This window comes from Peromyscus eremicus, chromosome 2, assembly GCF_949786415.1.
Source record: "Peromyscus eremicus chromosome 2, PerEre_H2_v1, whole genome shotgun sequence".
Taxonomy (NCBI): Eukaryota; Metazoa; Chordata; class Mammalia; order Rodentia; family Cricetidae; genus Peromyscus; species Peromyscus eremicus.
Genome location: NC_081417.1, coordinates 150248722 through 150264539, shown reverse-complemented (window position 1 = coordinate 150264539; position 15818 = coordinate 150248722). Strand labels below are relative to the sequence as shown.

At 45.5% G+C, this 15818-nt stretch overlaps 1 protein-coding gene across 1 annotated transcript in view; it reads left to right on the top strand.

Moving 5' to 3' along the window:
• The first annotated feature begins 4941 nt into the window (after positions 1 to 4941).
• Micos10 (mitochondrial contact site and cristae organizing system subunit 10) overlaps positions 4942 to 15818 on the top strand; it is a 29751-nt gene continuing 18874 nt past the window's right edge. The window contains exon 1 of the mRNA XM_059255287.1: positions 4942 to 5135. Within this exon, the coding sequence (XP_059111270.1) occupies positions 5072 to 5135 (64 nt within the window). The 5' untranslated portion in view covers positions 4942 to 5071. The remainder of the gene's footprint in view (positions 5136 to 15818) is intronic.

Here is a 15818-nt window from a genome sequence, read left to right as displayed (position 1 = left end):
TGGTGGCAAGTGCCTTCAATTGCTGAGCTGTCTCAGTAGCCTTAATGTGTGTGTGTAGGGAAGTCCATACCCTGGTACACATGTAGAGATCAGAGGACAATTTTCAGGAATCAATTCTTTTTTTTTTTTTTTTTTTTTTTTGGTTTTTCGAGACAGGGTTTCTCTGTGTAGCTTTGCGCCTTTCCTGGAACTCACTTGGTAGCCCAGGCTGGCCTCGAACTCACAGAGATCCGCCTGGCTCTGCCTCCCGAGTGCTGGGATTAAAGGCGTGTGCCACCACTGCCCGGCTCAGGAATCAATTCTTGAATGAAATGAGGACATGACTGCTCCTAGGTATGGGTGAGGGTAAGATTTTAATTGTGGATATGAGGGAAAGTACAGCCAGAGCTATCTAGAAGAGTCCAGAGCAAAGAGAGAAAGTAGTGGACTAAACATGGCTGGCCAGTAGACTGAACCAAGCCATGAGAGGAGAGAGAGGAGAGAGGGAGAGGGGCAAGAGAGACCAGAGAACCGAGAGCGAGAGAACCAAGAGAGCAAAGAGAGCGCGTGGCCAAATGGCAGAGTTATATAGGAAGAAGCTGGGGGAAGGGAGGCGAAGCCAGTGTGCTGGAGAGGTTTAGGGTAGGGGCAGGTGAGAAGAGCTGAGAGGAGCCACAGGAACTGTGTGAGCCTGGAGACGTGCATATGCTTTATTTGGTATGTGGCACCACAGTCAGCCTTTTGTCCCAAGTTTCTTTTGGATCTGACCGTTCTCTCCTTCCATCGCGGATCTTATGTCAAACACAGTTCGTAAGGGTTGCATAGCAAGCTTGTCTACCCACTTGTGTGGCAGCCCTTTCTTTACATTTTTATTACATTTATAGCATGTGTGTGTTGGGGGGGATGGGTGTGTTTCATGGTATATGTATGTAGGTCAGAGGACAATTGGCTGGAATCGGTGCTCAAATTCATGTGGTCAGGCCTGGTGCAGGGAGTCTTGACCCCCTGAGCCATCTTGCTAATTCTTTTTGTTTTTTCTTTTTTAATTACACTTATGATATTCATTAATTACACTCATGATATTAATTACATTTGTGGTATTCATTGATTACATTCGCAGTATTCATTCAATAACTATCTTTATGATATTCATTAATTACATTAATTGTATTGATTTATGACATTCATGATATTATGTCCTGATGCTACTGTCCATTTGTGGGGCTTTTCCATCACACAAAAGAAAGATTCGGTACTTAGGAAATCATTGCTATGTATTCCTTTCTTCTCCATCTTGAGATAACGTCTAATCTTTCTGTCTCTATGAATTTGCATATTTTATATATTTCATGTAATACAATTCTACAGTACTTGTCCTTTTTTTTTTTTAATGTAAAAACATTCTGTGTACAACTGCAGGAGTCATAATATACAGATAGCCTGAACATAAAAACAGGTTATAATTCAAAAGTCCAGGGTTATTTTAAACAGTAAAATATTTTCTCTGTAGAAAATAGTAAAAATGGTAACATTTCCCAATAAAGCCCTTTTAAGCCAAATGATAGCTGAATTATACATATAAATATTGATTAGATTCTGGGATACAGAAGAAACCTATCTTCATCTGTTCAGAGAGCTATGTTTTACTTAAGTTGTGTAAGTGAGATTCCTATTCATCTTCCCCTTCACTGTTTGATTTACGGCAGACATTTTTCTATAGGCTAATCCATAATCTAAAGAGATTTTAGCCTCCCCTCCTGAAAATATGGCCAGCATTTTCTTTCATTAGCTTGATACAGTACAAATTCTTATCCTAATAGTGAAATGTTTCACTAAAGCTTGCCCAGTGATTGGGCAAAACCAAAACTTATAAGCCACAGTCATCCTACAGTCCTCCCTGCTAGGTAGCCTCCCTGGATCTGTGGGTTGCAGTCTGATTGTCCTTTGCTTTGTATCTAGTATCCACTTATGGTGAGTACATACCATGTTTGTCCTTCTGAGTCTGGGTTACCTCGCTCAGGATGATATTTTCTTCCATCCATTTTCCTGCAAATTTCATGCTGTCATTGTTTTTCTCTGCTGAGTAGTATTCCACTGTGTATATGTACCACATTTTCTTAATCCATTCTTCAGTTGACGGGCATCTAGGTTGTTTCCAGGTTCTGGCTATTACGAATAGTGCTGCTATGAACATAGTTGAGCATGTATCTTTGTGGTATGATTGAGCATTCCTTGGGTTTATGCCCAAGAGTGATATGGCTGGGTCTTAAGGTAGATTGATAACCAATTTTCTGAGAAACTGCCATACCGATTTCCACAGTGGTTGTACAAGTTTGCACTCCTACCAACAGTGGAGGAGTGTTCCCTTTGCTCTGCATCCTCTCCAACATAGACTGTCATTAGTGTTTTTGATCATATCCATTCTGACTGGTGTAAGATGGTATCTCAGAGTTGTTTCGATTTGCATTTCTCTGATGACTAAGGGTGTTGAGCATTTCCTTAAATGTCTTTCAGCCATTTGAGACTCTTTTGAGAATTCTTTGTTTAGTTCTGTAGCCCAGTTTTTAATTGGATTGTTCAGTTGTTTGATGTCTAGTTTCCTGAGTTTTTACATACTTTGGAGATCAGCCCTCTGTCAGATTGGGGTTGGTAAAGATCTTTTCCCGTTCTGTAGGCTGTCTTTTTGTCTTATTGACCATGTTCTTTGCTCTACAAAAGCTACTCAGTTTCAAGACGTCCCATTTATTAATTGTTGCTCTCAGTGTCTGTGCTACTGGTGTTATATTTAGGAAGTGGTCTCCTTAGTGCACTTGTTTTTTATCCTAACTCCATTGGCTGGGGTCTGACCTCACAGCCTTTTGTAATTGGCTAGCTTTCAATTAATTTGAAAAGGGAAATGAAGGTCAGAGGAAGGGGATGGTCACTTTAGTTGTGAGCATGCAACAGTGCTTTTGTGTAAACAAGGTTTTATTAGGTTGGGTTGGGATTTTAAAATTTTAATTCCTCTTTGTAAACACAAGTTTTCCAGTGTTTGATAGAAAAGACTGATACTTAATGTTTCTTACACACTCATATGAATGGGGTAGACATGTCATCTGGAGCAATACACAACAACAGTACTTCACACAACTTAGAAGCAGTGGTTCTCAACCTTCCGAATGCTGCAACCCTTTAATACAGTTCATTTTTAGGTCTCAAACTTGGGACAAACCGCTGAGGTGCCTATTTAATATATCAAAGTGGGTCTGGCTGCCAGGTTCTCCCAGCATCCCTCAGTCCCTACCTGTTACAGGGTATGGCTGGCATACCCCACCCCTACTCTAAACTCCGGGTTGAGAGGGGGCTGCCCTTCCCTATATAATCCAGCAATTTTGATTACCTGGCCCTTTTGGTCTACCCTTTACCCTCCTGGTCTCTTAGCCAGTGTCTTGGCCCAGGCCGCCCCTCGGCAGCTCCTCTCTCGCTTTCTTTCCCCCCTCTCTTCTCACATGTTCACTTTGGGCTCTCCCAGATGTCCCTGCCTCTGCCTACGCTCTCCCTTTTATCTTCAATAAACCTTCTCCTCCACCATACTTAAGAACAGTCAGGTCCTTCCTTTTTATTTCCTTCCCTTCACTCATGTTGTGGTGACGGCTGACCATAAGATTATTTCATTGTGTTGCTACTTCATAACTATAATTTTGCTACTGTTATGAATCGTAATGTTAATATGATATGCAGGATATTTGACATGTGAGCCCCCCCAGGGGTCATCCCTCAAGTTGAGAACCACTGATTGGAGTGAACATGCTTAGATGGAGGTGTGAGAATGAACATTCTAAACAGGTAGGAAAACAAAAGAGAGGCCTGGAGGAAACTGTCAAATTAGGGAAGGGTGGCGTCATGCAGTTATGAAGAGAGAAGGAAACAAGGAAGGTGAGGAGGCAGGGACATTTGGGTTGAGGCTCCACAGTGTTTTTAAAAAAAATCTAGAGCCGGGCGGTGGTGGCGCACGCCTTTAATCCCAGCACTCGGGAGGCAGAGCCAGGCGGATCTCTGTGAGTTCGAGGCCAGCCTGGACTACCAAGTGAGTTCCAGGAAAGGCGCAAAGCTACACAGAGAAACCCTGTCTCGAAAAACCAAAAAAAAAAAAAAAAAAAAAAAAAAATCTATTAAAGGCCGGGCGGTGGTTTTTCGAGAAACCCTGCCTCGAAAAAACAAAACAAAACAAAAATCTATTTAAAAAATTCATTTGTAAATTGTTCATGTTCCAATAAATAATGCCCCACCACGGCCATGCAAGCTACCCTAATTAAACTCAGTGGGTCCTGGCCAGTCTGTGGTGATGCACGGCTTTATTCCAGCACTTGGAAGGCAAAGACAAGCAGATCTAGCTGAATTCGAGGCCCGCCTGGTCTACAAAGCGAGTCCCAGCACAGTCAGGGCGGTTATACTGAGAAACTCTGTCTCGAAAACAACAAAAAACCCTCTGTGGGTCCTATTAAAAAAGGGGGGTGGAGCCGGGCGGTGGTGGCGCACGCCTTTAATCCCAGCACTCGGGAGGCAGAGCCAGGCGGATCTCTGTGAGTTCGAGGCCAGCCTGGGCTACCAAGTGAGTTCCAGGAAAGGCGCAAAGCTACACAGAGAAACCCTGTCTCGAAAAACCAAAAAAAAAAAAAAAAAAAAAAAAAAAAAAAAAAAAAAGGGTGGGTGGGTGGGGAGGGAGGCTTGTTAAGAAAGGGTTCAGGGGGTACGGGATGGGGGATGAGAGAGGGTAATGGGGATGGAAATGACCAAAATATATTATATACAAATATAAAACACAGGCGAGGAACGTCCTTCTGGACTCTAGATGTTCATCAGGAAGCTGTCAGTCTTCGCCACCTTTCGGTGTATCTCCAAGGTCAGGGTCACCTCCGGCTTCCAGGCAACCTGTCACCTTGACGACAGAGCATAGAAAACCGGAAGAGACGGAAGACACACGTGATCTCGCGATATCTGGAGCGCCGGCTCCTGCCGGAAGCCTACGGCGGCGGCCGGCTCTCGCGAGAGTAGTGATCAGTCGGAGCGCGGGGGCCGGCCGTGAGGAGCGCTGGAGTTACCGGAGGGGAACATGTCGGAGTCCGACCTGGGCAGAAAGTGGGACCGGTGCATGGCCGACGCGGTGGTGAAGCTAGGTGAGCGCGTCTGTCTCTGGTAGGCCCTGTCCGGAGCCGAGCGGCCCGCGCGCGGACGGAAAGCCGCAGGGGTCAGGCCGCGGCCTGCTGCAGCCCCGCGGTGCGCTCTGAGCTGCGGGGCGCCGACAGGTGACTGTCAACCCGGGCGGCGGGGACGGCTGGCGGAAGGGCGCGGGCGAGCTCCGGGGTAGAAGGAGGTGCAGGCTCGGGGGCGAAGCGGCGCTCGGGGAGTGGGAAAGAGTGCGGGAGGCGCCGTGGAGCTCTGCCGGTCCATGCCACACGTCCCCTGCCGGAGCCCACCCTGCTGCCCAGCTGGGAAAGCTGCCTTCGGAAGAAGGTCAAAGGGGCGTTCTGTAGCCTCCGCGGGGCCGCGGTGGGAATTGCTGTCGTGCGGGACGTCATTTATCTGAATCTGACCATCTCGGGTCTGGAATTGGAGACGGTGGTGATGCTCCGGAAGAACTGCCCCAGACAGTACGATCGTGGTCACTGCATGCCTCCTTGTTACTCCAGGTTGTCTTTTCCACACGCGTTCTGTGACGAAACACTTTATGAGGTCATGGGGTTGGGGAAGGAACACCGAGGGGATTCCACTTAGCGTGCTGCAGATGTTAGGCGTGCTGCTTGAAACTAGGCGTGAGTGTTTTTTCCACGTTGAGAGTCCAGTGAAGCAATTTGCCTGGAATCTCATTGCTAATCTGTGGCATAAGTTTAGCATTTCCCCTAGGATTTCTGGCTCTGGGTCTCGGGATGGCTGCTGATCATCCTCCTCTGCATCTTTCTCGTGTGTGTGTGTGTGTGTGTGTGTGTGTGTGTGTGTGTGTGTGTGCGCGCGTCACCTGTGCCTTGCAGGTATTGATATGTAGGTCAGAGGTCGATGTGGTGTCTTACTCAATAGGTCTTTACCTTCATTTCTTTATTGAGGTGGGATCTGAGTATGTAGCCCTGGCTGGCCTGGAAAGCTGTGTTGACCAGGTTAGCCTTAAACTCATGAGACCTTCTCTGCTACTGCCTTGGGAGTGCTGGGATTAAAGGTGTGAACCTTCTGTTTTGAAAGGGGATCTCAGAAATTGGAACTCAACAATTTGCCGAAACTGGCTGCCAGTTGAGTTTTTTTTTTTTTTAATTGCCTGTCTCTCCCTCCCCAGTAGGAGGATTTTTGCTTGGGTGCTGAGGATTCGAGCTCAAGTCCACATGCTTTTAAGGCAAGGGCTTTACCTACTGAGCTATCTATCTCCCCAGTCCCCCAAGACTCTTTCTTCTGTACTAACATTTATTGTTGCAAATTCAAGTGTTTTTTCTTTGAGACAGGCTCTCCATGTATAGCCCTAGCTGGCCTCAAACTAACAGATCTGCCTGTTTCTGCCTCCTGAATGCTGGGAGTAAAGGTGTGCGCCATCACACATCGGTTCATATTTTATACTTACTGCATAGAAATCTATTTAAGAGAATTTAGGATTATATTCTTAGATGAAGATATCAGGAAAGAATAAAATCTTAAGCTTAGTGAAGTTCTAAGCTTAAGAATTTCTGTTTTTCTCACTGTTTTTCCCTGAACCCCAGAAGAGTGTAGTGTAGTTGTTCAGGATGAGCCTGGCGGCCTTCTCACACGCCTTTAATCTTAGCACTTGGGAGGCAGAGCCAGGCGGATCTCTGTGAGTTCGAGATCATCCTGGTCTACAGAGTGAGATCCAGGAAAGGCACCAAAACTACATGGAGAAACCCTGTGTCGAAAAATTATTCAGGATGAATCAATACATGGAATATTTTATCACAGTTACTTTTTTACTCCCAGATTTAGCCCTAACCAGTTTTGCCACAAGGGGCAAGTTAGCTAATGACCCTACCTCTATTTCCTCATTTTAAATTGTCAGTAACTGTTACTATCTTAGAGGGCTTCGGAGGATTAAATGGGCTAAGTTATTATTAGAAATGAGTTATTCTGGAAGTGGCCAAAAATGTTATACTTACTGTGCATGAGTGATTTGCCTGCATGCATGTCTGTGCATTATGTACATGTCTGCTGCCGGAAGAGGTCAGAAGAGGGTGGTGGATCTGCTAGAGCTGGAGTTACAGACAGTTGTGAGACTTGAGAATTGAACCTGGGTCTTCTGCAAGAGCAGCAAATGCTGTGAACCACTTAGCCCTCTCTCTAGCCCAAAATATTATTTTTCCAGGACTATACAAAGAAGCCTGTCTCAGGAAACAAACAGACAAACAAACAAAAAACAAAAGAAAATAAACAATTATTTTCAATGGTTTGTAATTTGAGAGAGGAGATTTATATACCAGCATAGTCCCTAAACAGTACGATGGGGAGTTTAGAATGCTCTTTGTCTGCAGAGACAAGGTTTAGTCACTCACTTTCTTCCTCATCCTCACTAATTTTTTTTCCTTTGCTTTTGTTAAAATCTATTCCTCAACCCCGAATGGAGATCAAGCTAAAAGGATAAGAAAACTTGGCTGCTCCCCTTTAACCCCAGCACTCTGGAGACAGAGGCGGGCAGATGACAGTGAGTTCCAGGCCAGCCTGGGCTGTTAAACAGAGAAACTCTGTCTTGAAAAACCAACAAAACAAAACAAAACAAAACCAAAGGTAAAGAAAACTGGAGGAAGTGGGCATAATGGCACACACTTTTGGTCCCAGCGCAAGAGGCAGAGGAAGATGGATCTCGTCCAGATTGAGGTCAGCCTGGGCTGTATAGGTAGACCCGGTCCCAAAACCAAACCCCCGCCTCCACCGAAACCTGCAGGAGAAAGCTGTAAATCCTTAGCACGGACTGCAGGTACCTAAGCAGGCATGGTGGAATGTGAGTGTTGATGCTGCAGGGTGTCTGAGGTGAGTTTGGTGCTGCTGGAGGGGAGCGGACAGAAGCAGAATAGTGAAGTGAGGCCAGACAGTGTCGAGAGCAGATGAGAGGGCACTGAGAGTGAAGTAGTTTCTGCTGGAGAGCCTCTGAATTGATTAGAGAGTGGCAGAGCCCTCCAGTGAGAGACAATGTGAGAGCACAATGGCTTGCATTTGGGTAGTATTTTGTTTTTAATTTTAAGTTAAATACCTTTTTTCAGACTGTCCTCAAACTGGAAATGTAATGGGGCCTTGAATTACTGATCTTTCTGATTCTCCTTCTAATCTGCCTCAGCTTCTCAGCACTACCAGGTCCTCTAGACCCCGACTACATGAGTAGGGTTTTGTTGGTTTTTTTCGATACAAGGTTTCTCTGTGTAACAGCTCTAGCTGTCCTGGAGCTGGCTTTGTAGACAAGGTTGGCCACCTGGCCTCCAAGTCGCCTGCCTCTGCCAACCCCCCCCCCCCCCCAAAAAAAAACCACTGGGTTTACAGGTGTAAGCCACCACACCCAGCTATAAGTGGATATTTTTAAGCATATGAAAACATTTCTTAAGCCCGTTGTAGAGTAGGAACTCAGTCAAGGTGATTGTCTCTCCTCTTTCTCATCTGATTAGCTTGTCTGCATTTCTTAGAAGGATAGTACCAAGACTGGAATTTTCCTTCATGGTAATTTTTTTTATTTAAATTTTTATTTTGTGTGTGTTTGTTCCTGCCATGGTGAGCATGTGGAGGTCAGTGGGGCAACTTGTAGGATTCAGTTATGTCCTTCACAGTGTGGATCCTGGGGTTCTAACTCAGGTCACCAGTTACCCACTGAGCCATCTCCCTGGTCCACTGGTAAAGTGCTTGATCAGCATTTGGAGTAAGCTGAAGGGGTGCAGATAAGCCTCATCACACTAAGTCACAAGACAGAACTGATTGTACATCCCAGTGCATACCAGACCACAGTGAGGACAGGCCATGATTTCAGTCACTTCTAATGGTTGGATTTGAACATGATCCAGTAACACTTGAGAACAGGCTTTCAGGTTTGAGGGAGCACCAGAGTTGAGACTCTAGTGGGCCGACCCGCTGACAATGGGCTTAGAGAAAGAGCAGAAACGTAAGGGACAGGAGCCCGGGGTCCCCAGACTGAAGAACATTGCTCTCCTGCAGCTCTCTTCTACCAGTTCCTATAGGTTCCCAGAGGTGTTGGGCGCTCTCTGAGTCTCCTCACCAAGTGCTTTCCTAGCGCTTGAGAAAGGAGATGGAGCCTCAGGGAGTGACAGTCTGCACTGAGATGTGGAGTAAGATGCAGGCTGGGAGAACCAGTCGCTGCAGCTTTCAGTTAGGTCTGTTTGATGATTTTGCTCTGGCTCTGCAGACTGCAGAGCAGCCACTGTGATTGGATGGAAGCCGCTGTGAGCCCCTCTCCGTGCCGGGGGTGGAATCCAAGACCTTGCATTTTAACTCTGAGCTCTACCCCCAGCCACAAGAGGACTATTTTTTATTACAAGTGTTGTACAACTGGGCACTTTTAAGAAGTGTTCTTAGCCAGACTATGGTGGCACACACCTTTAATCCCAGTACATGGAAGGCAGAGGCAGGCAGATCTCTGTGAGTTGTGAAGCCAGTCTGGTCTACAGAGCGAGAGAAACCTTGTCTCGGAAAAAAAAAAAAAGAAGCGTTCTTCAGGCTAGAGATGGGCTCAGCAGTCAAGAGCACTTACTGCTCTTTCAGAGGACCTGAGTTGGTTCCCAACACCTCGATCACAGCTCACAACCACCTCTAACTCCCGCTCTAAGGGATCTGATGCCCTCTTCTGACCACCGTGGGTACTGCACTTGGATGTACAGACTAATGCAGCACCAACTACAGCCCCACCACACTCCACCCCTTTTTAAAAAGATTTATTTTTGGGCTTGTGTGTGTGTCTGCCTTTATGGACTACTGAGTGTGGCTATCCACAGAAGACAGAAGACAGTGTTGGACCCACTGGCTGGAGTTTGAAGCAGTTGTGAGCCACTTACTTGGGTGCTGGGAACCAAATCCAGGTCCTCTGCAAGAACAGCAAGCATTCTTAAGCACTGAGCTGTCTCTCTAGACCCCGAGAAACAGTTGTTTCCCCTGTTGATTCTGTTAATCTATCCTGTTAATCCCTGTTAAACTACCCATTTATCTTGTTGCAGTTAGTGTTGAAGAATAGGTAATTATAGATTATCTGACATGGCTCCCTGACTTTGGACAGAAGGTACCAAGGGACAGACAGACAGATCCTTGCTCATTACATCAATTTTGCACATTTCCTCAACAACCCGTATTCTTTTCCTTTTGTCTCCTGTACCGCCCCACCCCCCACCCCCCATTTGTATTGCTGGGGATTGAACTCAGGCCCTAGAGCATGTTAAACAGGGTCTCTGGCAGACTACACTCCCACCTCACATTTTACCCTCCTCTTTGGTCGTGTTCATCCATAAATATGACTTTGTTTGTGCTGACAACCCTATTGGTACTTAGGAAGTTCTTCAGTGTCCTGTTTGCTGAGGTCAAAGTATTTTTCCCTAGAAGTGGATATTGCCATCTGAAGTTTGCAGTTTGTTTCTAAACTTGATTTTTGGTGAGCGACACAGTAGTTGTTAAGTGAATGGCATGTATTGCTGAGAATTTTGAAGCCCATGTTCTGTGCCCGTATCTGAGATTCAGAGTATATTTATTAACTGAATCAATTAGCATTTAAATTAAAAAGTCAACTATTTTATGTGAATTTTTGCTAGTTCACATACTTGATCATGTGTCTTTAAACTCTTGGGGAGTTTTGTTTTGTTTTGTTTTGTTCTGTTTGTTTTTCGAGACAGGGTTTCTCTGGGTAGCGGGTTGGCCTGGAACTCAGAGATCTGCCTGCCTCTGCCTCAAGAGTGCTGGGATTAAAAGCATGAGCCACCACTTCCCGTGGGGAGGGGGGCAGCTTTTTTTTTTTTAAACCAACTTTTATTTCCTTGTGGAGCATAAGTTATGGTCAAGAGGTCTTAGCATTAAAGTAGTGTTAAAGCCTGAGAGGCAAAGGCAGGAGGATTGCTGCAAGTTCAAGTCCAGGCTGGTCTACATAGTGATTTCCAAGCTAGCCAAGGCTAAATTCAAGACCTTATCTCAAACAAAGAAAATAAAAAGTGGTGTAAGCACTATTTGGGAGAGGCCGAGTGAGAGCATAGAGCAGAGAGCACTTGGTATTTAAACACGTGATGTTGTTTTAAGAGAAGTGCCAGAGCTTTATTGCGGGAAATTAAAAAGGAGTGAAGAATATTACATTTTATGAATGGCATGTTCCATTAGTTATATGTGAATACATCATTAAAGGTTTTGCCAATTTTATGAATTGATTTTTAAGTTTTATCAGATTTCTGGGATGCTCTGGTTTTCCTTTCCTCTCAGTTGAAGGGCTGTGCTGCTCCTCTTCCTTCATGTGCTGAGTGGTTCAGCCTGTGCACCCCCAGTGTGACAGCAGGAAAAGGAAAATGAGTTGTTTCATTTTTGTTTTTTGAGACAGGGTTTCTCTGTGTAGCCCAGGCTGTCCTGGAACTCACTGTGTAGACCAGGCTAGCCTCATCACAGAGATCGGCCTGCTCTGCCTCCGCGGAGCTGGGATTAAAGGGTGCATCACCACTCAGCTAAGGCACACAGTCTTTGTTAGTGGGCATGGAAGGCAGAGTGCCCCAGTTGGAGGAGGCCTGATTGTTCTGGTCTCTGCAGAGCTGGTGCCCTCAGTTTGGATTTACTACTCTGGGCTGCATAGGGATTGTTCGCTTTCTTTGTGTGCATGTGTGTTGGTGCATGTTCATGTGTATATGGACCTTCAAGGCCAGCCTAGTAGGCTACAGAAAGAGATTCTGTCACTAGAATAAAATAGAGTGTACTTCCTCAGATAGTTTAATACTAGTTACTGGGATAAGCTCTGGGAGTGGAGGGTGGTGCACACATATTGAGGTTCTGGGAAAGAAGGGAGTGACATTTTCTATCTTGAGAATATGTAGACTTAGAGGGTAGAAGGAGTGTTCCAGGTCTTAGAAGCTGTCCTGTGCCGTAGAGGAGAGAAAATCTGAGCTGGGCAGTGGTGGTGCATGCCTTAATCTCAGCACTCAGGAGGCAGGGGTAGGCAGATCTCTAAATCTGAGGCCAGCCTGGTCTATAGAGTGAGTTCCAGGGCAGACAGAGAAGCCCTGTCTCCAGGGAAAAAAAGAAAAAAAAAAAAGAAAGTAAGTCTGGGTCCCTCCAGGATGATGGGGTGGCAGCAGTGACAGCTCTTAACTGCACTCAGCATGCTGTCTTCTCAGCTCCTGTTCTCTGGAAGGGAGAACATTCTTCACATTTCTCCCATGAGGACGTGGGTGCCTGCCTATAGGGGCTGAGACTCTGGCTGCATAGTGTGTCCAGCCCCTTTTGTCTGCTTCCCTAAGCCATACTTGCGGCTACTATTTACTAATGGCAGAGGCCTGGGAAGTGTGTTAAAGAGCTCATGTGGGGGAGGGATCAGAATTGAGACAAGAAAGGTAGAAGGGAGGAGGTAGTTGAGGGGAGTCTTTACACATATTAAAAAGTTGGGATTTCCAGTGCTTGGGCAGCAGAGGCAGCCTGGTCTACAAAGTGAGTTTCAGGACAGCTAGGGCTGTTACACAGGGAAACCCTGTCTCTAAAAACAAAAGACCCCAAACCAAAAACCAAAACCTGCTTTGTTGAGGTGTATTTCAGGCACTATTAATTCTATTTAAAGTATTTATTCACAGAATTGTGCAACCATTCCCGGTCTCACTTCAGAGTATTTGTTCCTGCCTCAGAACCCCCAGACACCGGTGCTCCCGTTTGGAGCCCCTAGTCCCCGCAGCTCTTCCAGACACTTCACAAAACGAAAATATACACCATGTGGTATAGGTGTGGTGGCTCGTGCCGGTCATCTCAACACTCAAGTGGCAGAATCTGGACGGTTGGTTGGGGCTCAAGGCCAGCCTGAGCTACAGTGTAAGACTCTTATCTTTAAACAGAAACACAACACAACATGTGGTCTTTGGTGTCTGTGGTATTTCACTTAATTTAATGTTTTCTTGCTCTTTTTATGATTTAATTTTTAAGTGTGTGTGTTTACGTGAGGGGGAGGGCCTGGGGTTACAGGTGACAGAGGAGCCTGATGTGGGTGCTGGGAACTTGGGTCCTGTATGAGAGCAGCACACACTCTTAACCACTGAGCCATGTTTCCAGCCCAGCTTAATGTTGTCACAGTACATCCATGTTGTATGTGCCAGTATTTCATTATTATTATTATTATTTTTTTTTTTTTTTTCCGAAACAGGGTTTCTCTGTGTAGCTTTGGAGCCTGTCCTGGAACTCACAGAGATCCACCTGCCTCTGCTTCCAGAGTGCTGGGATTAAAGGCGTGCACCGCCACCACCGCCCGGCATCATTATTTTTTGTTACAAATGACATGTAGTAGTGAGGCAGTTCATCTGTTGTTTATTCACTAAAGTCGTTTGTACTGTGTGTGAGAATGTGGGCAACACTGAGTGCATATAGAAATCAGAGGACAACTTTCAGGAGTTGGTTCTCCTTCATCTTGGTTTGAAGCAGAATCTCTCTTACTTCTGCCGCCTCACTGTGAAAGCCAGACTTGCTGGCCTGCTGGCTTTTGGGCCATTCTCCTGCCTCTATATCCCATCTTGCCAAAGGAATGCCAGTTCTTACCATGTTCAGCTTTTTACCTGGGTGTCAGCCACCAGAACTTGGGTCGCCAGACTTGAGTGAGCAGCAAGTGCTTTCACACACAGAGCTGTCCCCCAGAATTCTGTAAATACTTTTGGCTGTTCTGAATTATGTTGCTATGATTAAGTGACAAGGTTTATGTGGACAAAGGTTTTCCTTTCTCTTAGGTGTGTGTACCTAGGAGTGGAATTGCCAGATTGTGTGGCAGCTCAGCTTAATTAACACTGAGGAAATTCATTGACTGTTGTGTTGAGCCTTAAGAGGAACATGGTAGAATTTCAGATTTCAGAAAAATCACTCTCAAGCACACGAGAATAAATTGGCAGGGGGTTGAGGGGGCAAAAGGAAAATGGGGATATGGGTTAGTGTGTTAAGGTAAAATCCGGCTGAGAGGATGAGGTGACAGCAGAACTCAGGAGCAGGAGTCCATGGATGGCAGGTTGACCTAAGACAGTGCACTAAACCTGTATGTGGCCGTTGGTGGCATGTGGCATGGCTGGAGTCGGTCATCTGCAGCTCAGTCAGAGGTGGAAGTTGCTGTTGTTTTGTTCATGAAAACAGAGGGTTTGGCCTTGTCCTTCCCTTGCTAGGAAAGCAGGACACTCCGGATTCAGCCTGACCTGCTTCTCATTTAGCCAGCAGAGCCAATAATCAAGTCTACTTAGATTGATTGTTTAAAGCTGTTTACTAAACATTTTACTGAAGGAGGTCATTGAATGAAGTCATGGAAAAAGAAAGAAAGCAGATTCATGTTTTTCTTAAAGTACCAGTTCATCCGATGAGTTTGGGTTACCACAGCATTGGTGGCTCACCAGGGAGTGCCTTTGTGTACCCCAAGTTTGTAAGCTGATGCCTGGCTCTTCATGGAGTATTATCAGTCAGGCTAAACTAAATACTTGAAAGGCTCTTGGTTCTGTCGAGTTCAGGTTTCAAATTAGTCCATGTTAATTGTTGAATAGTCATGCTTTGTTTGCTGCGAGGTTTTCAGAGCAGTGTGAGCAGACTTTTCTGTTTGCAGCAGCAGTAAAACTCATGGACATTGTGATCCTCCTGGAGAATTGCCTGCGGGCATTACAGAATAATGTAATTAGGCGCTATATGGAACTTGAAAACATTTAAATTGTGTTCTGCTGTGGTTTTATGCTTTCCTGAAATGTGGCCTGAAACAGTTTATTAGTAAATATGCTGAATTGCTTTCTTTGGCAAGTGTATTTCAGGATTGAGTCCAAGTAAAAATTTAAATATTTACTTATAGAAGTTGTTTGGTGTGGTAATATTTTTGCCGTGGCTGTTGACCCCCTGGTACAATTAGGGCATCGCTCCACTGGAGCTTGTCTGAGACCCCCTGAGAGAGGGGGGAAGCCGCTGACAGTACAGTACTTGCTGCTGGCATGTCTGCTACATGGACACGTTACCTGGTTGCTGCTGCTTCTCCTCCTCCTCCTCCTCCTCCTCCTCCTCCTCCTCCTCCTCCTCTCCTTTTTACTAGAAACAGGGAGATTGTAATATCTTCTCCTTTGAGAAAGGGTCTTACTCTAGCTGTGGCTCACCTGTGAGTGAGTCCATGTTGACCTCTAACTCACTTTTCCCTGTTTCAGTCTCCCCAAGTGCTGGGATCATTGGCATGTACCACCACACCCTGCTAGGACTGGTTTTTGTTTTTGTTTGTTTTTCTAGTGAGAGAACTAAGGTTTAAGGCTTGTATGGGAATTCAGAGGCTGACTTGTTGGTTTGGGTTTTGGTGCTGTGATGAAATCCTAGGCCATGGTGCATGCTTGCTGCATCTGTGTTGTATTACTAAGCTGCACTTCCTGACTTTCAAATATGTATGAGGGACTAGAGAGACGTGGTTAAGGGCAGCTGGCTACTCCTACAGAAGGCTTGGGTTTGATTCCCAGCACCCACATGGTAGCTCACAACCTTCCATAACTCCAGTTACAGGGGACCCAACCCCTTCTTCTAACCTCTCTGGGCACTAGGCATGCATGTGGTACACATACTTGCATACAGGCAAAACTTTATACACATAAAATAAATCCAAAATTAAAATAAAATAATCTATGCAAAAGTATAAACAGTTCAAATTCACAAAGGGGTTTTTGTTGTTG